Source organism: Aegilops tauschii, chromosome 7, assembly GCF_002575655.3.
Source record: "Aegilops tauschii subsp. strangulata cultivar AL8/78 chromosome 7, Aet v6.0, whole genome shotgun sequence".
In the NCBI taxonomy this organism is placed as follows: Eukaryota; Viridiplantae; Streptophyta; class Magnoliopsida; order Poales; family Poaceae; genus Aegilops; species Aegilops tauschii.
The window spans coordinates 88076552-88098831 of record NC_053041.3 but is presented as its reverse complement, the minus strand read 5'-3'; the positions used below and the strand labels follow the sequence as shown (position 1 = coordinate 88098831).

Here is a 22280-nt window from a genome sequence, read left to right as displayed (position 1 = left end):
TCCACTGTACTCTAACTTTTTTCTTAAGTTATTAATTGAGCTCGGTGACTTCAAAAAGTTGTACAGAAGCCTTGTTTGGGCCTTTCCGACGTCCCTGAATGTGGGTTGAGTAGCCATGTAAGGTTGTACTATACTAGACATGCCTTTTTTCAACATCAGCAATGCAACTGGGCCGACAGTTGTACACAATCCGGGTCAACTTGTTATTCTCCGCCCCGCTGGGCTACAAATCTTTCCTGGGAGGGATGCATTAGGCCTAACAAGAAAATGAGCTTTAAGAAATAATAAATGGGATGTAATTATAAAAACTGGGCAGTAACTATAAAAAAATGCACCAAAGACGTAATTAGTTTATAAAATATTACTTTTGGATTTTGAAATTTTTAATTTCACTAATTGTTGCGCGCGCAATGTTTCGTTGGATTTTTACGTAATACAAATTTATATTGAAATTGTATTTAATCTGACTAGAAATTTCAAGACAAAAATATTTCGGATCCTATCAAAATGTGAGAAATTTTATTGAATTCTGTTTTGAATGGTTGGTTGAAATTATTAATCGTTGTCCTAGCTAAAAATGGGTTGTACTTTTAACAAACTATAAATGGGTTGTAGTAAATTCCATTAGAATTCAAAAATGGGTTGTGCATTCTTACAAATCGCAAATGGGCTATAAGTTCTCTGCCACACACTTGTGGGCCTACTAAGTTGGCGCGTATGCAAGGCTTTGTCAACTTATAGTCAACACACGATTCTAGCAGCAGTGCCCGTTGGATGTCCATCCAACGGATGTCGTGCTTCTTCTTCAATCTCGGATATTCTAGCTTCAGTCGCCCAAAAAATGATTCCTCCCCCAGACATCTGGGGCGCACCATTTCGGAGGCTGGCCTGTGGGCCTACTAAGTTGACACGTACCAAGGGCTTTGCCAACTTAGTCAATATAAACGATTCTAGCTGCAGTGACCATACGATGTCCATCCAACGGCCGTTGTGATTCTTCAACCTCTGGTCTTCTTGCTCCAGCCGCCCTAAGCAGTGCCGGTCGTGCCGCCTGCTCCTGCCTCCCATGGCCGGCTGTGCTGCCGCGGACGCCTCACCTCCCCCTACCACTCCCACTGCTGGCCAGGCCCTGCGGCAATGGCATCCTCACACCGCAGCCAAACCAGTGAACCCTCATACTCCTCTCCACGTGGGCATCCATTGCCGCGTCTTTCCCAGCTCCGTGTCGTCCCCTTCCTAGGCCTCGCCCTCGTCCACCGCCTTCGTGCTCTTGGCACGGCATGGTCAATGTGGTCAACGACCGACTTCCATTGGAAGAGTACTGTATGTGGAGAGGCTGACAGCTGGGTCCACGGCCGCAGCAAGGAAGTGCCTCCTTATTACACGGAAAATAATTATTCCTCCACCTGACAGCAGGGACCCACCGGACGGGCCACCGTATTTTGCAAAAAAAGTTTCCCCCCTGACTGCTGGGACCCACCAGCTACATCTTCGCACGCAAGGAAGTGTGTCCATATTACGGGCAAAAAAATGATTCGCCCCCTAACTGCTGGGACCCACCAGCTACATCTTCGCACGCAAGGAAGTGCATCCATATTACGGGCAAAAAAACGATTCGCCTCTGACTGCTGGGACCCACCAGCTACATCTTCGCACGCAAGGAAGTGCCTTACAGTCGGGACCCACCCGGTCGAAGCGTATGTAGCGTTGTCATTCTGGTCGCGAACGTGTACATACATACTGGTCGATCGGTCTGTCTGCAGGCTGCAGCGATGAACCGTGGCCGTGTAAGGAAGGGCACGTGTGGTAGTAGAGGTGTGCACGTAGCATGTACACGTACGTACAGTGGCCAGGGTGCAAGAAAGTTAATACGGCCACGTACGTACATACGGGCGGGGTCTCGAACGCCTACTCGCGCATACGTACGGCCAGGGCTCGTGTACATGGCTGTGGCTGGGTCGGAATGGAGAAACTACGTCGTCGTCGTGTTCATGGGGAGGCAACGGAATGCGTCGTGTTCATCGGGAGGCAACAGAACGCGTGTTGTTCATCGGGAGCCAACCGGCTTGGACGGAATAGCCGATGGAAACGAGGCCTGGTGTACCGCAGAACGGAGGAAACGGCCTTGTGTTCGACCGGCCATGGTCGAAATGGGATCCTGTTCATCGGGAGGGGTCTGGCGTACCGCAAAACGGAGGAAACGGACCTCCTATGGTCGAAATGGGGTCCTGTTGATCGGGAGGGGTGTGGCGTACCGCAAAACAGAGGAAACAGACTTGTGTTGGAGCTCTATGGTCGAAACGGGGGTCCTGTTCATCGGGAGGGGTGTGGCGTATCACAAAACGGGACTCCACGGGATACTGTTCATCTCCACCGTCGACCTCCTCCAGCCTCCACGGGCTCCTATTCATCCACCGTCGACCTCCTCCAGCCTCCACCTGCGACTGTTCATCCACGGGCTCCTGTTCATCCAGCCTCCACCGCACGCTCCTCCACCGGCTACTGTTCAACCAGCCCTCTCCACGGGGGTCCTGTTCAACCACCCCTCCATGGGCTACTGTTCATCTAGCCCTCCACCGGCTACTGTTCAACCAGCCCTCCGCGGGACCCTGTTCAACCAGCCCTCCGCGGGGCCCTGTTCATCCAGCCCTCCACGGGGTCCTGTTCATCCACCGGCTCGATCGATCGGGGTACTGCTCATCCAGCGGCAACGGCCTCTACTACCACGGGTTCCTGTTCATCCAACCCCCACCGGGAACTGTTCATCCAAACCCCCCCACAACGCTCACTGTTCATCCAGAGGTAGCATCGATCGGCTTCGGTTAGCAGCAGTAGCGAAGGAATCGCTCGATCGGGTTCAGTTAACAGCCATCGATCGATCGCTCGGGTTCAGTAATGCATAGCCTGCAGTGCAATCGCTCGGGTTCAGTTAGAGCCCAACGCCTCGCTCCGGTTCAGTTAGAGCGCAACGCCTCACACACACGCGTGTACATATGAGAGAAACGCGCATCGCTCGGCCCCCGACCAGCCACGGTAACCGGGAACTCCCCGATATTTTCCTCGCCCTCGCTTCTACCATGGTTTTTTCCATCATGGATGGCCCAAAGAATGTCATGCAGCTGCGTCTCTGGCCCGCCCAGGACGAAAAGCCCATTTTCTGTCATGATTTTTTGTCATAGAAGTAGGACCCCACCACATCTATGATGATACCGGGTTTTGTCACAATTATCATCATAGAAGTGTCATAAGTATGGTAGAAAAAAATTAGTTCGGCCCAAAATGTCACGGATGTCTCTTTTTTTGTAGTGTTAGGCGAAGCCCTGTGCGGATCACATCACCAACACCATCACCACGCCGTCGTGCTGACGTAACTCTCCCTCGACCCTCTGCTGGATCAAGAGTTTGAGGGACGTCATCGAGCTGAACGTGTGCTGAACACAGAGGTGCCATACGTTCGGTACTTGGATCGGTCTACGAGGGTACATGGACACACTCTCCCCCTCTCGTTGCTATGCATCTCCTAGATAGATCTTGCATGATTGTAGGAATTTTTTTGAAATTGCATGCTATGTTCCCCAAGAGTGGCATCCAAGCGAGGTCTATGCGTAGATGATTTGCACGAGTAGAACACAAAGAGTTGTGGGCGATAATAGTCATACTGCTTACCACGAACGTCTTACTTTGATTTGGCGGTATTGTTGGATGAAGCGACCCGGACCAACATTACATGACCACGTTCATGAGACCGATTCTACCGACGTGCTTTGCACGCAGGTGGCTGGCGGGTGTCTGTTCTCCAACTTTAGTTGAATCGAGTTTGACTACGGCCGGTCCTTGTTGAAGGTTAAAACAGCACACTTGACGAAAAATCGTTGTGGTTTTGATGCGTAGGTAAGAACGGTTCTTGCTAGAAGCCCGTAGCAGCCACGTAAAACTTGCAACAACAAAGTAGAGGACGTCTAACTTGTTTTTGCAGGGCATGTTGTGATGTGATATGGTCAAGACATGATGCGATATAATTTATTGTATGAGATGATCATGTTTTGTAATAGTTATCGGCAACTGGCAGGAGCCTTATGGTTGTCGCTTTATTGTATGAAATGCAATCGCCATGTGATTGCTTTACTTTATCACTATGCGGTAGCGATAGTTGTAGAAGCAATAGTTGGCGAGACGACAACGACGCTACGATGGAGATCAAGGTGTCAAGCCAGTGACAATGGAGATCATGACGGTGCTTTGGAGATAGAGATCAAAGGCACAAGATGATGATGGCCATATCATGTCACATATTTTGATTGCATGTGATGTTTATCTTTTATGCATCTTATTTTGCTTAGTACGGCGGTAGCATTATAAGATGATCCCTCACTAAATTTCAAGGTATAAGTGTTCTCCTTGAGTATGCACCATTGCTACAGTTCGTCGTGCCAAGACACCACGTGATGATCTGCTGTGATAAGCTCTACGTTCACATACAACGGGTGCAACCCAGTTTTGCACGTGCAGAATACTCGGGTTAAACTTGACGAGCCTAGAATATGCAGATATGGCCTCAGAACACTGAGACCGAAAGGTCGAACGTGAATCATATAGTAGATATGATCAACATAGAGATGTTCACCATTGAAAACTACTCCATCTCACGTGATGATCGGACATGGTTTAGTTGATATGGATCATGTGATCATTTAGATGACTAGAGGGGTGTCTATCTAAGTGGGAGTTCTTAAGTAATATGATTAATTGAACTTTAATTTATCATGAACTTAGTACCTGATAGTTTTTGCATATCTAGGTTGTTGTATATCAATGGCCCGTGCTACCGTTCCCTTGAATTTTAATGCGTTCCTAGAGAAAGCTAAGTTGAAAGATGATGGTAGCAACTACACGGATTGGGTCCGTAACTTGAGGATTATCCTCATTGTTGCACAGAAGAATTACGTCCTGGAAGCACCGCTAGGTGCAAGGCCCGCTGCGGAGGAGCAACGCCGGACGTTATGAACATCTGGCAGACTAAAGCTGATGACTACTCGATAGTTCTATGTGCCATGCTTTACGGCTTAGAATCGGGACTTCAAAGACGTTTTGAATGTCATGGAGCATATGAGATGTTCCAGGAGTTGAAGTTAATATTTCAAGCAAATGCCCGAGTTGAGAGATATGAAGTCTCCAACAAGTTCTATAGCTGCAAGATGGAGGAGAATAGTTCTATCAGTGAACAGATACTCAGAATGTCTGGGTACCATAACCACTTGACTCAGCTGGGAGTTAATCTTCCTGATGATAGTGTCATTGACAAAGTTCTTCAATCACTGCCACCAAGCTATAAAGGCTTCATGATGAACTATAATATGCAAGGGATGGAAAAGACAATTCTCGAGCTCTTCGTGATGCTAAAGGCTGCGGAGGTAGAAATCAAGAAGGAGCATCAAGTGTTGATGGTTAACAAGACCACTAGTTTCAAGAAAAAGGGCAAAGGGAAGAAGGGGAACTTCAAGAAGAATAGCAAGAAAGTTGCTGCTCCCGAGAAGAAACCCAAGTCTGGACCTAAGCCTGGAACTGAGCGCTCCTACTGCAAAGGGACTGGTCACTGGAAGTGGAACTGCCCCAAGTAGTTGGCGGATAAGAACGATGGCAAAGTGAAAGGTATATTTGATATACATGTTATTGATGTGTACCTTACTAATGCTTGTAGTAGTGCCTGGGTATTTGATACTGGTTCTGTTGCTCATATTTGCAACTCGAAACATGGGCTACAGATTAAACGAAGATTGGCTAACGACGAGGTGATGATGCGCGTGGGAAATGGTTCCAAAGTCGATGTCATCATCGTCGGCATGCTACCTAAACATCTACTTTCGGGAATAGTTTTAGACCTGAATAATTGTTATTTGGTGCCAGCGTTGAGCATGAACATTATATCTGGATCTTGTTTGATGCGAGACAAGCAAAATAACCGTACACGTACGACTTAGAATTCTCATCAGAAAATGGTATTACTACTTCAACCAACTTGTTTATGATTTCATGTTTCAAAAGGGATTTCAAACCAAGACCGCTATGTGAGAATCGCTGAATAACGTCAAAAGTATCCCGTAAGTAAATATTATCGATAAAAAACAAACCCAGCGAATCATTTATTTCTTTAAATGGTTATTCATTTAAATCAGAGAATAATGGTTGGTCTATTTATATGACTAATATCTTTTATGGTCATGCACCCTTGATGAGTGGTCTATTTTTGTTGAATCTCGATCGTAGTGATACACATATTCATAATTTTGAAGCCAAAAGATGCAAAGTTAATAATGATAGTGCAACTTATTTGTGGCACTGCCGTTTAGGTCATATTGGCGTAAAGCGCATGAAGAAACTCCATGCTGATGGGCTTTTGGAATCACTTGATTATGAATCACTTGATGCTTGCGAACCATGCCTCATGGGCAAGATGACTAAGACTCCGTTCTTCGGAACAATGGAGCGAGCAACTGACTTATTGGAAATAATACATACTGATCTATGCGGTCCGATGAGTGTTGAAGCTCGCGGTGGGTATCGTTATTTTCTGACCTTCATAGATGATTTGAGCAGATATGGGTATATCTACTTAATGAAACATAAGTCTGAAACACTTGAAAAGTTCAAAGAATTTCAGAGTGAAGTGGAAAATCATCGTAACAAGAAAATAAAGTTTCTACGATCTGATCGTGGAGGTGAATATTTGAGTTATGAGTTTGGTCTTCATTTGAAACAATGTGGAATAGTTTCGCAACTCACGCCACCTGGAACACCACAGCGTAATGGTGTGTCCGAACGTCGTAACCGTACTTTATTAGATATGGTGCGATCTATGATGTCACATACCGATTTACCACTATCGTTTTGGGGGTTATGCTTTAGAGACGGTCACATCATGTTAAATAGGGCACATCTAAATCCGTTGAGATGACACCATATGACTGTGGTTTGGCAAGAAACCTAAGCTGACATTTCTAAAAGTTTGGGGCTGCGATGCTTATGTGAAAAAGCTTCAACCTGATAAGCTCGAACCCAAATCGGAGAAATGTGTCTTCATAGGATACCCAAAGGAGACTGTTGGGTACACCTTCTATCACATATCCGAAGGCAAGATATTCGTTGGTAAGAATGGATCCTTTCTAGAGAAGGAGTTTCTCTCGAAAGAAGTGAGTGGGAGGAAAGTAGTTCATCACAGAAATCAATTCCAGTGATGCCTACACCAATTATTGAGGAAGTTAATGATGATGATCATGAAACTTCAGATCAAGTTACTATCGAACCTTGTAGATCAACTAGAGTAAGTTTCGCACCAGAGTGGTACGGTAATCCTATTCTGGAGGTCATGTTACTAGACCATGATGAACCTACGAACTATGAGGAAGCGATGATGAGCCCAGATTCCGCGAAATGGCTTGAGGCCATGAAATCTGAGATGGGATCTGATGACCCACAATTATAGGGGATCAATTGTAGCTCTTTTCGATAAGTAAGAGTGTTGAACCCAACGAGGAGCAGAAGGAAATGACAAGTAGCTTTCAGTAAGGTAAAGTTTGCAAGTGCTGAAATTGTAAGTAGCGGAGTAGTTTGATAGCAAGATAATTTGTAACGAGCAAGTAACGGTAGTAGTAACAAAAGTGTAGCAAGGTAGCCCAATCCTTTTGAGGCAAAGGACAGGCCGAAACGGTCTCTTATGATAAGCAAAGCGTTCTTGAGGGTACACGGGAATTTCATCTAGTCACTTTCATCATGTTGGTTCGATTTGTGTTCGGTACTTTGATAATTTGATATGTGGGTGGACCGGTGCTTAGGTGCTGTTATTACTTTAACAAACCTCCTACTTATGATTAACCCTCCCGCAAGCATCCGCAACTACGAGAAAAGTATTAAGAATAAATTCTAACCATAGCATTAAACTTTTGGATCCAATCGGTCCCTTACGGAATAGCGCATAAACTGGGGTTTAAGCTTCTGTCACTCTCGCAACCCATCATCTAATTTCTACTCCACAATGCATTCCCTTAGGCCCAAATATGGTGAAGTGTCATGTAGTTGACGTTCACATGACACCACTAAGGGAATCACAACATACATACTATCAAAATATCGAACACATATCCAGTTCACATGATTACTTGCAACATGATTTCTCCCGTGACCTCAAGAACAAAAGTGACTACTCACAAATGACAATCATGCTCATGATCAGAGGGGTATTAAATAGCATAATGGATCTGAACATATAATCTTCCACCAAATAAACCATATAGTAATCAACTACAAGATGTAATCAACACTACTAGTCACCCACAAGCACCAATCTATAGTTCCGGTAACAAGATTGAACACAAGAGATGAACTAGGGTTTGAGATGAGATGGTGTTGTTGAAGATGTTGATGGAGATTACCCTCCCCAAGATGGGAGAGTTGTTGGTGATGATGATGACGATGATTTCCCCCTCCAGTAGGGAAGTTCCCCCGACGGAATCGCTCCGCCGGAGGGCAAAAGTGCTCCTGCCCAAGTTCTGCCTCGAGACGGCGACGCTCCGTCCCGAAAGTCCTCTCCTTATTTTTTCTAGGTCAAAATGACCTATATACCAGAAGATGGGCACCGGAGGTGGCCTGGGTGAGCACAACCCACCAGGGCACGCCTGGGCTCCCTGGCGCGCCCAGGTGGGTTGTGCCCACCTGGTGGGGCCCCTCTGGTAGTTATTTGCTCCAATAATTCTCAAATATTCCATAAAAATCCTCGTGAAGTTTCAGCTTGTTTGAAGTTATGCAGAATAGGTGGCCTGACGTAGCTTTTCCAGGTCCAGATTTCCAGCTGCCGGAATTCTCCCTCTTTGTGTATACCTTGCATATTATGAGAGAAAAGGCATTAGAATTACTCCAAAAATCATTATTATGGATGAAAACATCATAAATAACAGTAAGAAAACATGATGCAAAATGGACGTATCAGGATCCATGTATAAGAACAAAGTGTGGGCTTTGGTTGACTTGCCCGATGATCGGCAAGCCATAGAGAATAAATGGATCTTCAAGAAGAAGACTGACGCTGACGGTAACGTTACTATCTACAAAGCACGACTTGTTGCGAAAGGTTTTCGACAAGTTCAAGCAGTTGACTACGATGAGACCTTCTCACCCGTAGCAATGCTTAAGTCTGTCTAAATCATGTTAGCAATTTGCTGCATTTTATGATTATGAAATTTGGCAAATGGATGTCAAAACCGCGTTCCTTAAGATTTCTTAAAGAAGAGTTGTATATGATGCAACCAGAAGGTTTTGTCGATCCTAAAGGTGCTAACAAAGTGTGCAAGCTCCAGCGATCCATTTATGGACTGGTGCAAGCCTCTCGGAGTTGGAATATACGCTTTGATAGTGTGATCAAAGCATATGGTTTTATACAGACTTTTGGAGAAGCCTGTATTTACAAGAAAGTGAGTGGGATCTCTGTTGCATTTTTTATATTATATGTGGATGACATATTGTTGATTGGAAATGATATAGAATTTCTGGATAGCATAAAAGGATACTTGAATAAGAATTTTTCAATGAAAGACCTCGGTGAAGCTGCTTACATATTGGGCATCAAGATCTATAGAGATAGATCGAGACGCTTAATTGGACTTTCACAAAGCACATACCTTGATAAAGTTTTGAAGAAGTTCAAAATGGATCAGTCCAAGAAAGGGTTCTTGCCTGTGTTACAAGGTGTGAAGTTGAGTCAGACTCAATGCCCGACCACTGCAGAAGATAGAGAGAAAATGAAAGTCATTCCCTATGCCTCAGCCATAGGTTCTATCATGTATGCAATGTTGTATACCAGACCTGATGTGTGCCTTGCTATAAGTTTAGCAGGGAGGTACCAAAGTAATCCAGGAGTGGATCACTGGACAGCGGTCAAGAACATCCTGAAATACCTGAAAAGGACTAAGGATATGTTTCTCGTTTATGGAGGTGACAAAGAGCTTGTCTTAAATTGTTACGTCGATGCAAGCTTTGACACTGATCCGGATGACTCTAAGTCACAAACCGGGTACATATTTATATTGAATGGTGGAGCTGTCTGTTGGTGCAGTTCCAAGCAGAGCATCGTGGCGGGATCTACGTGTGAAGCGGAGTAGATAGCTTCTTCGGAAGCAGCGAATGAAGGAGTTCATATCCGATCTAGGTGTAATACCTAGTGCATCGGGTCCAATGAAAATCTTTTGTGACAATACTGGAGCAATTGCCTTGGCGAAGGAATCCAGATTTCACAAGAGAACCAAACACATCAAGAGACTCTTCAATTCCATCCGCGATCAAGTCAAGGAGGGAGACATAGAGATTTGCAAAATACATACGGATCTGGATGTTGCAGACCCGTTGACTAAGCCTCTTCCACGAGCAAAACATGATCAACACCAAGACTCCATGGGTGTTAGAATCATTACTATGTAATCTAGATTATGGACTCTAGTGCAAGTGGGAGACTAAATGAAATATGCCCCAGAGGCAATAATAAAGTTGTTATTTATATTTCCTTATATCATGATAAATGTTTATTATTCATGCTAGAACTGTATTAACCGGAAACTTAGTACATGTGTGAATACATAGACAAAACTGAGTGTCCCTAGTATACCTCTACTTGACTAGCTCATTAATCAAAGATGGTTAAGTTTCCTGACCATAGACATGTGTTGTCATTTGATGAACGGGGTCACATCATTAGAGAATGATGTGATGGACAAGACCCATCCGTTAGCTTAGCATTATGATCGTTTAGTTTTATTGCTATTGCTTTCTTCATGACTTATACATATTCCTCTGACTATGAGATTATGCAACTCCCGAATACCGGAGGAACACCTTGTGTGCTATCAAACGTCACAACGTAACTAGGTGATTATAAAGATGCTCTACAGGTGTCTCTGAAGGTGTTTGTTGGGTTGGCATAGATCAAGATTAGGATTTGTCACTCCGTGTATCGGAGAGGTATCTCTGGGCCCTCTCGGTAATGCACATCACTATAAGCCTTGCAAGCAATGTGACTAATGAGTTAGTTGTGGGATGATGCATTACAGAACGAGTAAAGAGACTTGCCGGTAACGAGATTGAACTAGGTATGATGATACCGACGATCGAATCTTGGGCAAGTAACATACCGATGACAAAGGGAATGACGTATGTTGTTATGCGGTTTTACCGATAAAGATCTTCGTAGAATATGTACGAACCAATATGAGCATCCAGGTTCCGCTATTGGCTATTGACCGGTGATGTGTCTCGGTCATGTCTACATAGTTCTCGAACCCGTAGGATCCGCACGCTTAACGTTCGATGACGATGTGTATTATGAGTTGTGTGTTTTGGTGACCGAAGTTTCTTCGGAGTCCCGGATGAGATCACGGACATGACGAGGAGTCTCGAAATGGTCGAGAGGTAAAGATTCATATATTGGAAGGTAGTATTCGAACATCGGAATGGTTTCGAGTGGTTCGGGTATTTTACCGGAGTACCGAGGGGTTACCGGAACCCCCCAGGGGAAATATTGGGCCTTAGTGGGCCTTAGTGGAGAGAGAGGAGGGCCGCAAGGGGTGGCCGGCGTCCCCCCCCCCATGGCAGTCTGAATTGGACTAGGGGGAGGGGGCGGCGCCCCCCTTTTCCTCTCCCTCACCCTCTCCTTCCTTTTCCCTCCGATGGAGAAAGGAAAAGGAGGGGGCGAATCCTACTAGGACTGGGAGTCCTAGTAGGACTCCCCCCATGGCGCGCCCCTCCTGGCCGCCGGCCTCCTCCTCCCCTCCTTTATATACGTGGGCAGGGGGCACCCCAAAGGACATCAATTGTTCTCTTAGCCGTGTGCGGTGCCCCCTCCACAGTTTACTCCTCCGGTCATAGCGTCGTAGTGCTTAGGCGAAGCCCTGCAGGATCACATCACCAACACCGTCACCACGCTGTCGTGCCGATAGAACTCTACCTCTACCCTCTGCTGGATCAAGAGTTCGAGGGACGTCATCGAGCTGAACGTGTGCTGAACACGGAGGTGCCGTACGTTCGGTACTTGGATCGGTTGGATCGTGAAAACGTTCGACTACAACAACCGCGTTAACCTAACGCTTCCGCTTTCGGTCTTCGAGGGTACGTGGGCATACTCTCCCCCTCTCATTGCTGTGCATCTCCTAGATAGTTCTTGCGTGATCGTAGGAATTTTTTTGAAATTGCATGCTACGTTCCCCAACAGGTGGTGCTAACTCGGTTTAGGGTTGTCTCCTGTAGGGGAAGGCTATTAGGGATAAGAAGAGAGCCGGTGCTAGCTCGCGACCCATCATCTTGAAGGAGAAATCAGATAAGTGCAGAAGCAAGAAGAGTGACGCTATAAAAAAGGCATTCGCGGTTGCTTCATGATGATGATGATTGTTGGCTCTCATTGTGTTGCTCTCTCATCATGGGTGTGCTCGTGCCTGTTGCCTTTGATGATGTCTTTTTCTCAGGTTATTTTGTGGGGGTAATTCTGTGAGGATGCGTCTCATATGCCGGAAGTTGGTAGGGGTAGCATGTTGGGGGTGTTTTCATGTTTTCACTTGTGGTTGCCTTTCGTGGTCAAGTTGTAACGGTTTTCGCCCAGTATCCCGTAATTAAGTGGGCAACTCTCTTCTTCTTAATGAGTGAATGTGGCAAAGCTTTTGCCTCTGTTTCAAAAAACCCCGCAAGAATCTGTGAAGCAAGTATTTGGGCTTGTACATAACATATATATTCACAAGAATTTGTTAACACAAGGTTATATTCAATCTTTGTATGAATGTAAACCTGCTAAAAATAAGGGCAGAAAACCTAATAATTAAAGGAAGAAAAAAAGAGAAGGTGGGAGGGGGAGGGAGGGAGGGACGGACGGATGGCCACGACGCCCGGAGGCACGAGAAGGCCGAAGTCGTCGTTGTTGCGCGTGGTGCCCGGGGGCGGCGGCTCCAAGACGCACGTGGAATGGCAGGAATCTTATCATAATTTTTTAGTCTCTGAAATTTGATGATTCTGTTGTTTACTCGGTTGAAACTTGATAAAGTTTTAATATCAAAAACGTATGGAAAAATGATCTTATTTCAAAGCCCTCGGTATAAACAACACGAATATACAAACAAACCATAATTTAGATTATTTTTTTGTTCAAAAAGTATTAAAAAATAAAATTGAAAGTCAAAGAAAAATGGGGGTCGACTCGAACCAACCAGCGGTTGGATGGTTAGAGGGACAGTGGTATCCCCAGCCTATCAGGGTTCAAGTCCTGGTGCTCGCATTATTTCTGGATTTATTTCAGAATTTTCTGCGATGCGCTTTCAGTGAGAGAAGACGTTTTCGTCAATGACGAGGCGCCTACGGTGACCTTGCAAATCTCAAGATGATATGGCGGCTCAGTCTTTCGAAGGTGCTCATAGGGATAGGGTGCGCGTGTATGCGTTCGTAGGGGTAAGCGTACACGCATATGTATGAGCGTTTGCGTCTGTGCTGCCAGGGGCGGATCTGGGCCCCAGGCCCCCAGGGCCCAGGCCCGGGGCGTGGTTTTTTTTAGTTATTACCTAGCCATGTTTTTTGAATGGGCCCGGGGCTTAGCCCAAAACACAACCAGGGCCCAGGCTGTCCATCTTCACAGCGCAGCCCAGCTCGCCCCCGATGCCCAGACCTAGTCACGCCCCGACTCCCCTGCTCGCCTGCGCCCTCCGCCGCTCCCCGCTCGTGATGGCCGCCGGTGACTCCGCCGTTCGCCCGCGGCCCTGCGCCCTCCGCCGCTCGTGACGGCCGCCGGTGCGACCTCCGCCGCTCGTCCGCCTGGCCTGCTCCGCTGCTCGCCCCGTCGCCCGTCCTCTGCTCCCCTGCTGCCCTGCTCCGCCGCTCGCGCAGCCCAGCTCACCGCCTCGCCCGCTCTGCTGGTTCCTGCTCTCCGCCACGCGCAGCCCAGCTCGCCGCCTCGCCCGCTCTGCCAGCTCCTGCTCTCTGCTGCCCAGGATTGGTAAGTGGCTGACCATCAGATGCTATAACTTGTTTTCTGAATATTTTTGATCTGCTAGACTGCTATAATGTTGGGATTTGCTACCACAATACCGCTTATGGTCCATTGCTGCTGTCGAACATTTAATTTCACTTGATCAAGGCACTGATGTTGGCTTTTCATTTGTCTAAGGTGTTGGCTCTTCTTCCACCGTTGATTAAGTTATGGAAGACACTGATGAAGCAAGCCATTGATTTGGTATTCTTTTTACTGCACGTATTGTTCGTAGTTTTTGTCATCTTTTTTATCAATTTTGTTGTCTCTCTAAGCATTGAGTTTAAATTCTAAATTTTTGGTGCAATTGAGTCATATTTGAGGTAGCTATAGCTAGCTTGATGGATGTTAAGTTTTTCTCTCGCGCCGAAATTTTTTTTTGGGCCCGGGGCTTGCTTCAATCCTGGATCCGCCACTGTGTGCTGCTGCTGTGTTCAAAAAAGAAAAATGGGGGTTGACGCCCGACCTATGGGATGGGTCGATGGGACTACGAGCCTAATTGGTTTGCAGCCAAAAATTGGCAAGCCAACTATTGGCGCTTACCAAAAGTTGACGGGCGATTGGTTCGGCTCGAACCGTGGGCGCGCCAACACGCGGGCTAGCCAAATATTGGTGGCCTCACGCACCGCTTCCAGAACCAACTCCTGCCCCCACCGCTCTCCCCTCACGGTTCGCCCCACCAGATCTAACCCTGTCCTCCTCCTTCGCCCTAACCCCATCCCCTAGCGCCTCCTTCCACCGCCCCTGCCCCTGCGCCGCCGGTGACCAGAAAAGCTCAAGGACCTCCGGCGGGAAGTCCTCGGCCAGCTGCCGAGCAGGGCCAGATCCACCGGAGCAGTCAAGGTTAGTTCGTGCCCAAATGTCATGGGACTTCTCTTCTTTCCCCGTGTACTGTACCCAATCACCGCTCTCTCATCTGACTCCACAAGCGGATGTACGTGCTTATTGTTTCTAGATGCGAGTGCGTACGTGCTTATTGTTTGCTAATATTTTCTCTGTCTTGTACTCGGAACGAGATTCAGGCACGAATCAGATTATTAAAGTACCTTACATCTGCATAAATTTGAAGCTAAATATGTTGCTTAAAGATCCTGGACTAATTGATGCTAGTATATCAGTAGAACATGTCCCCTCGTACTTTGCTTCTGCATGGTGGGAGGGCTGGCACCTAATACTCTTCTAATTGATTTGAGGGCCTAAAAGACAGAACAGTATCATCTTGCTTTTGATTGACTACAGAAGTCACCTACGAAGCACCGATACTTCAGAAGTTGCCGTATCGCCGTTCAGAACGTCTCCGATACTCCGATACGCCCGATACTGCTTCGATACGCGTATCCCACAAGTATCCCCTTTTCTTATTTAAAAAAAAAGAAAAAAATCAGATATGCTGGCGATACGCTAGCGATACGGCTGGGACACGGCGAGCGCAGAACTACGTTGCACCGATATGGCGATACGAGTACGGCGATACGTGATACGGCAATTTCTAGAAACAGCAATATGCGATACGGCAAGTATATATATAAATAATTAATAAAATTACATGTTCTACTTCTATAGACATCAGCAACATCATCAACAAGTAATAATTTAATCCCACAAACATCAACAAGTAGCACCACAGCAAGCATACACGTAAGCCAGCAAGCAACCAAACATGAAGCACACATCAAAATCAAGCAGCCAAGCATACATCAGATCCAAATTAATATAGTAATACTACTACCTAATGAAAGCCAACAAGCAGCCAAGCATACATCAAGATCAAGCACACATCAGTACATCACTAGGGGCTCGAGGTAATTGTTCTTTACCTTTCGAGTTGCACGGCAGTGGAGAAGAGAAGAAGACGCAGGCAAAGAGGCGATTCCAGGGGGTGGGGGCGCCGGCGGTGAGCCGCTCTTGGCGGAGGAGGAGGCAGCGCCGGCGGTGAGCCGCTCTAGGCGGAGGAGGAGGCAGCGGCGGCGGCGGCCCTGGGTCGCCCTCGAACCCTAGGTCTCAGTGTAGTTGACCAGAGAAGAGAGGACGCGAGAGGGGCAGAGGAATAGGTCGTGGTCGTGGCCTCATGGGCTATTGGGCTCGCTCAGGCTGCGTTCTGCGCCTACGAAGCACCGATACTTCAGAAGTTGCCGTATCGCCGTTCAGAACGTCTCCGATACTCCGATATGCCCGATACTGCTTCGATACGCGTATCCCACAAGTATCCCCTTTTCTTATTTAAAAAAAAAGAATAAAAATCAGATACGCTGGCGATACGGCTGGGACACGGCGAGCGCAGAACGCAGCCTGAGCGAGCCCAATAGCCCATGAGGCCACGACCACGACCTATTCCTCTGCCTCTCTCGCGTCCTCTCTTCTCTGGTCGACTACACTGAGACCTAGGGTTCGAGGGCGACCCAGGGCCGCCGCCGCCGCTGCCTCCTCCTCCGCCTAGAGCGGCTCACCGCCGGCGCTGCCTCCTCCGCCAAGAGCGGCTCACCACCGGCGCCCCCACCCCCTGGAATCGCCTCTTTGCCTGCGTCTTCTTCTCTTCTCCACTGCCGTGCAACTCGAAAGGTAAAGAACAATTACCTCGAGCCCCTAGTGATGTACTGATGTGTGCTTGATCTTGATGTATGCTTGGCTGCTTGCTGGCTTTCATTAGGTAGTAGTATTACTATATTAATTTGGATCTGATGTATGCCTGGCTGCTTGATTTTGATGTGTGCTTCATGTTTGGTTGCTTGCTGGCTTACGTGTATGCTTGCTGTGGTGCTACTTGTTGATGTTTGTGGGATTAAATTATTACTTGCTGATGATGTTGCTGCTGTCTATAGAAGTAGAACATGTAATTTTATTAATTATTTATATATATACTTGCCGTATCGCATATTGCTGTTTCTAGAAATTGTTGTATCACGTATCGCCGTACTCGTATCGCCGTATCGGTGCAACGTAGTTCTGCGCTCGCCGTGTCCCAGCCGTATCGCTAGCGTATCGCCAGCATATCTGATTTTTTTTCTTTTTTTTAAATAAGAAAAGGGGATACTTGTGGGATACGCGTATCGAAGCAGTATCGGGCGTATCGGAGTATCGGAGACGTTCTGAACGGCGATACGGCAACTTCTGAAGTATCGGTGCTTCGTAGGTGACTTCTGTAGTCAATCAAAAGCAAGATGATACTGTTCTGTCTTTTAGGCCCTCAAATCAATTAGAAGAGTATTAGGTGCCAGCCCTCCCACCATGCAGAAGCAAAGTACGAGGGGACATGTTCTACTGATATACTAGCATCAATTAGTCCAGGATCTTTAAGCAACATATTTAGCTTCAAATTTATGCAGATGTAAGGTACTTTAATAATCTGATTCATGCCTGAATCTCGTTCCGAGTACAAGACAGAGAAAATATTAGCAAACAATAAGCACGTACGCACTCGCATCTAGAAACAATAAGCACGTACATCCGCTTGTGGAGTCAGATGAGAGAGCGGTGATTGGGTACAGTACACGGGGAAAGAAGAGAAGTCCCATGACATTTGGGCACGAACTAACCTTGACTGCTCCGGTGGATCTGGCCCTGCTCGGCAGCTGGCCGAGGACTTCCCGCCGGAGGTCCTTGAGCTTTTCTGGTCACCGGCGGCGCAGGGGCAGGGGCGGTGGAAGGAGGCGCTAGGGGATGGGGTTAGGGCGAAGGAGGAGGACAGGGTTAGATCTGGTGGGGCGAACCGTGAGGGGAGAGCGGTGGGGGCAGGAGTTGGTGGGTCTGCCGGGGCACGAACGGACGCACGGCAACAGAAAGGAGAGAACCTTCGCGAGCTATCACTCCGTGTCGCGCCGTCCGGCTCCCCTCCCCCGCCGTCGCCGTCGCGCTCGTCCTGGCGAGATTCCGCACGAGCCCAACTGCCAGCCACTCGCTGTCCTGCACTATCCCGTTCCACTACAAGTTCGCCCGCCGTCTCTTCTTGCACAGCTGAGCCACTCGCATCCTCGGGCTCAGATCTCTCATCCAAGAGTCCCCCCGGCGGCGCCCCTCCTCCGCCCCCGGACCGTCATCCCGCAGGTAAGCTGAAGCTGACCTCTCTCCGTGGTCGCTCCATGGGCGGGCCGCGAGTCGCCTGCCCGTGCCCGCCATGTGTTCGATGGAATAGCCATGAGGTTGATGTGTATGCGGTGCACGCGTGTGCTTTTGCTTTTCTTGAGCTGCTGCTGGCCATCCCATCCTGATTGTTACGGGTGCTGCTTGGAGGCTATCCGATCGGAATTAGTTGTGACTGAGCAGCAATTTTGAAGCTTCTGCCGATAGGAATTTGACCATGTGGGTAAAGAAAAAAAAACATGCTTTGTGGTATGTGCATAAGCTAAGTAGTTTCAGCAGGAAAGTCGCTTGTTCAGGAAGTTGATTACATGTTGTTGTCTGGATAGGTGCCCTGTTAGCTGTTGCTGCTAGCACTGTTTTTGAGTCGCGCGACTAGTCGTCAACTAGTCCATGAGTCCCACTGCACGGTTTTAGCTCGGTTTTCCGTGAATTAACTGGGCAATTCTCTTCTTCTTTATTAATGATATGAGGCAAAGCTTTTGCCTCTGTTTCGGAAAAAAAAAGAGTCCCACTGCCAGATGTCGACTCAACCTCTCGACTAGTCGAGACTAGTCGCGACTAGTCAATCGGCCAGGCACGACTCGTCAAAAGTCTCTACCCAAGAACGACTCGTCAATCATCGACTCAAAAACCTTGGCTGCTAGTCTCAATCCCAGGGGACCTCATCGTTGTGTCACTTTAGGCGATCTTTTGGGCAGCTGAAATCTGGTGCTGCAAGTCTAGAGTCCGTCTTTCCGTCCCAGTTCCATTTTTTCTATAGGATCTATTTGATAGTACAAGAAGGATCACGTGTCTTTTGTATGCGTGTTCATACAGTCCTGGAGGAACTCTGTGGCAGGGAGTCCAAGACAACAGATCATCTGCTCTTTACCTGCTGCCGCGTCGCGCACGTCTGGTGTGCCCTTGGCGTCGACCGTGGCCTCCACTGCGGCGATATCTGGGAGGTCCCGTCTCCTCCTCTTGCACCTCAAAAGCACTGGCCTGCTGTGCGACTTCTCCTTGAGCGAATTTGGAATCATCGGCACGATGTGGTGTTCCAAAGCAAACGTCCTGCTGTCAGCCGTGCCGTCGCCGCTGCTGCCGGTGACCTCAAACTTTGGCCCTTCCGCCTGAAGCCTGAAACCGTGGAGACCTGTCAGTTTGGAGCCCATTCCTCCAAAACCTGGACCTGTGATCTCCCTGTAGTTCTGCTTATTTCTTTCCCTGCCTGAACTTTTGTTGGGTAGAAAGCCACAAAACTCTTATCTGTACTCTCCCATGACTCTGGGTTTAGAAAGCCACAAAACTCTTATCTGTACTCTCCCAGGACTCTGGGTTTGCTGCGTGAGAAATACATATTCAGGTGGGGCGTCTTGCCCCCCGGTGACTTCTCAAAATAAAGAGAAGTCCTGGGGGGGAAGCATAAGCCATGAACTGTTGCCTTGACATCTGCTTTTCTTCTCAGTGTTGATCTCACTTAATCCCGTAGTACTTATAATATACATCTCGCACACATTTGCTGATGGTGATCGTTCACTTGTTTACCTTTCCCATGCAAGGAAGTCTGAAACCTATGTTTTTTTTTCCTGTTTGCAGGTTTGAGATCGGTGCATTGCTTGGTTGACCCCTACTTGTGGAAATGCTTGATTCACTTATTAGCCATGTAATAAGATCTTCAAACAGCTCTGACTCGTTTTTTGCTGTGCTGTCATCTTCACTTTATCTGACACTTAGTAAAAGCACTGATGTGCCATATTTATCTTGTTGGCCCAGGACCCAAAGGTGTTGACTGAGAAGAAGCCTGATGAGATAATTGCGAGTGGTGTTGTTGAAAGTCTGCAGAATTTTCTGCGCAAGTGCATCATAGCTGTCCTCTCATATGGCCCAATGCCTAAGCACATCGCGTTTATCATGGACGGGAACCGCAGATACGCCAAGTCCAGAAGTATCAAGCAAGGCACCGGTCACAGCGTGGGCTTCGCTGCTCTAATGGCAAGTCTTATCTACTGTTACGAGATGGGTGTCAAGTACATCACGGTGTATGCATTCAGCATCGACAATTTCAAACGCGACCCTAGTGAAGTCAAGACCTTGATGGAATTAATGGAGGAAAAGATCAACGAGCTGTTGGAAAACAAGAACGTCATCAACAAGGTTAACTGCAAGATCAACTTCTGGGGGAACCTGGACATGCTTCCTGAACCAGTGCGGCTGGCGGCCCAAAAGCTGATGGCGAGCACCGCCGAGAACACAGGACTGGTCTTCTCCGTCTGCATGCCGTACAACTCAACCTCAGAGATCGCCAACGCCGTCACCGAGCTCTGCAAAGAACGGAGGGATATGATGCAGGGGCAGCAGGCCAGCGGCCGCAACGGCCGCCCTGCAAATGGCGGCGCATGTTCGGATATCTCGGTGTCCGACCTGGATCGCCACATGTACACCGCCGGCTGCCCAGACCCGGACATTGTGATCCAGACCTCGGGCGAGACCCGGCTGAGCAACTTCCTCCTGTGGCAGACGACGTTTAGCCATCTGCAGAACCCAGACCCCCTCTGGCCTGAGTTCTCCTGGAGGCACCTCGTCTGGGCGATACTGCAGTACCAGAGAGCCTACCCGTACATTGAGCAGAACAAAGATCTGGCTAAGAAGCAGCTGTGAGTGAGGGATCTCATCTCCTTCGGAAGGAGATATATGCAGATGTTAATCAAGAAGATACAATAATAACAGAACAGGCCTGGCATTGAAGCGTCAGTCTGTGAATAAGGGATCTGATCTCCTTTGGGAGGGGATAAGCAGATGCCATGAAAAAGATAGTACAGCAACCTGTTGAAAGTTGGCCTAATATTTTTCGTGTATGAGAAGAGTGTAATTATGGAAACCATGTGTATTATGATGTACTAGTACAATTCTTCGTTTTTGCTGTTGTGTTAAACGTCAGCAATATCTTGCCACCTAGGCTGAACACGGGAGCCAAGTCGAGAAAATTGTAAAGCTTTTAATGGTACCTGCCATGGTGCCAAGCTTATGATTGTTGCTCCGGTTTGAATGGCACTGATGTTGGGGAAGAGGTTGTTCTCATGACCACAAATGGGCAAGGGGGAGCCGATTGCCATCATTTCGCCGCGCCGGAGTAAAAACGCCATTGCAGCCGCTCCTCCACCCCCCCCCCCCCCCCCTCTCCTCTGCCACCGCCGCTCCACCTTGCCAACCCTGGATGGCCGTCGGAGCCCCGGCCGCCCCGCCGATGCTTGATCCCGAGCCACCCGAGCCATGACCGGCCCACCAGTGCTCGATCCCTAGATGCCGGATCCCCGGCCTCCTCACCAGTGCTCGATCCCTAGATGCCGGATCCCCGGCCTCCCCGCCAGTGCTCGATCCCGAGCCACCGGAGCCTCGGCCGCCCCGCCAGCGCTCGATCCCTGGTCTCCCAGCCGGTGCTTGATCCTGAGCCACTGAAGCCTTGGTCGCCCTGCCAGTGCTCGATCTCGAGCCGTCGGAGCCCCGGCCGTGCTTGATCCCAACGGCATCCTTCAGCAATGGCGGAGACAAGGGACCAGCGGGGGCCCTGCCCCCCTCCCCCCCCCCCCCCCCCCCCCTAACATCTGAAATTTGCTGCTAAATTGTTGATGAACAATGTAGAATGAGTGATCATTTGCTGCTTAAAACCTATTGTCCTATTGTTTGGCCCTCCCCAAGCTATTTTGACACCACTTGGCCCCCTCGTCCAAGTTTCCTGGCTCCGCCACTGCCCTTCAGTGCTCCTCCCCAACACGAATAAAACCACTGATCCAGCACCGGTGGACGTGTGAGCAGACGACGAGAAGCAAGCCGGGCTGGACGACGAACGTGCGAGCGCATGACGAACAAGCAGCGTTCAGTTTTGGGTTCGGTACTAGTACCAGCCGCTTCGATTTAGGTTCGGTTTTGGATGCTCCATTTTAATTTAGTTTAGCCACTCCAATTTTGTTCAAATTTTTACGTTTCGACAGTAAATTCAGTTTCGATAGTTAAGTTCATAGACAAGAATAGGTTCAGCTTTGGAGCCTTGACGTATTTTTACGTTTTTGGTGATGTAAAAAAGCTTTTTTTAATAATGTATATTTTACTCCAACAATAGTTTGGTAATATAAAATACATCATCTATTGGAGATGGTCTTAGCTTTTTTTTAGAGGTCGAGCCTTG

The 22280-nt window shown here is 48.0% G+C and overlaps 1 protein-coding gene across 2 annotated transcripts; it reads left to right on the top strand.

Moving 5' to 3' along the window:
* Positions 1-13647: 13647 nt before the first annotated feature.
* Positions 13648-21162, top strand: LOC109757672 (dehydrodolichyl diphosphate synthase CPT3). Of its 2 annotated transcripts, XM_020316503.4 has the most exons (4): positions 13648-14008; positions 14180-14245; positions 19694-19760; positions 19871-21162. In XM_020316503.4, exons 3-4 carry the CDS (start codon positions 19737-19739, stop codon positions 20753-20755), a joined length of 909 nt encoding a protein of 302 aa, XP_020172092.3. In that variant the 5' UTR covers positions 13648-14008; positions 14180-14245; positions 19694-19736; the 3' UTR covers positions 20756-21162. The 2 variants fall into 2 exon arrangements, with proteins under 2 accessions (XP_020172092.3, XP_020172091.3); XM_020316502.4 differs by lacking the exons at positions 13648-14008; positions 14180-14245 and adding an exon at positions 17978-18082.
* The last annotated feature ends 1118 nt before the right edge of the window (positions 21163-22280 follow it).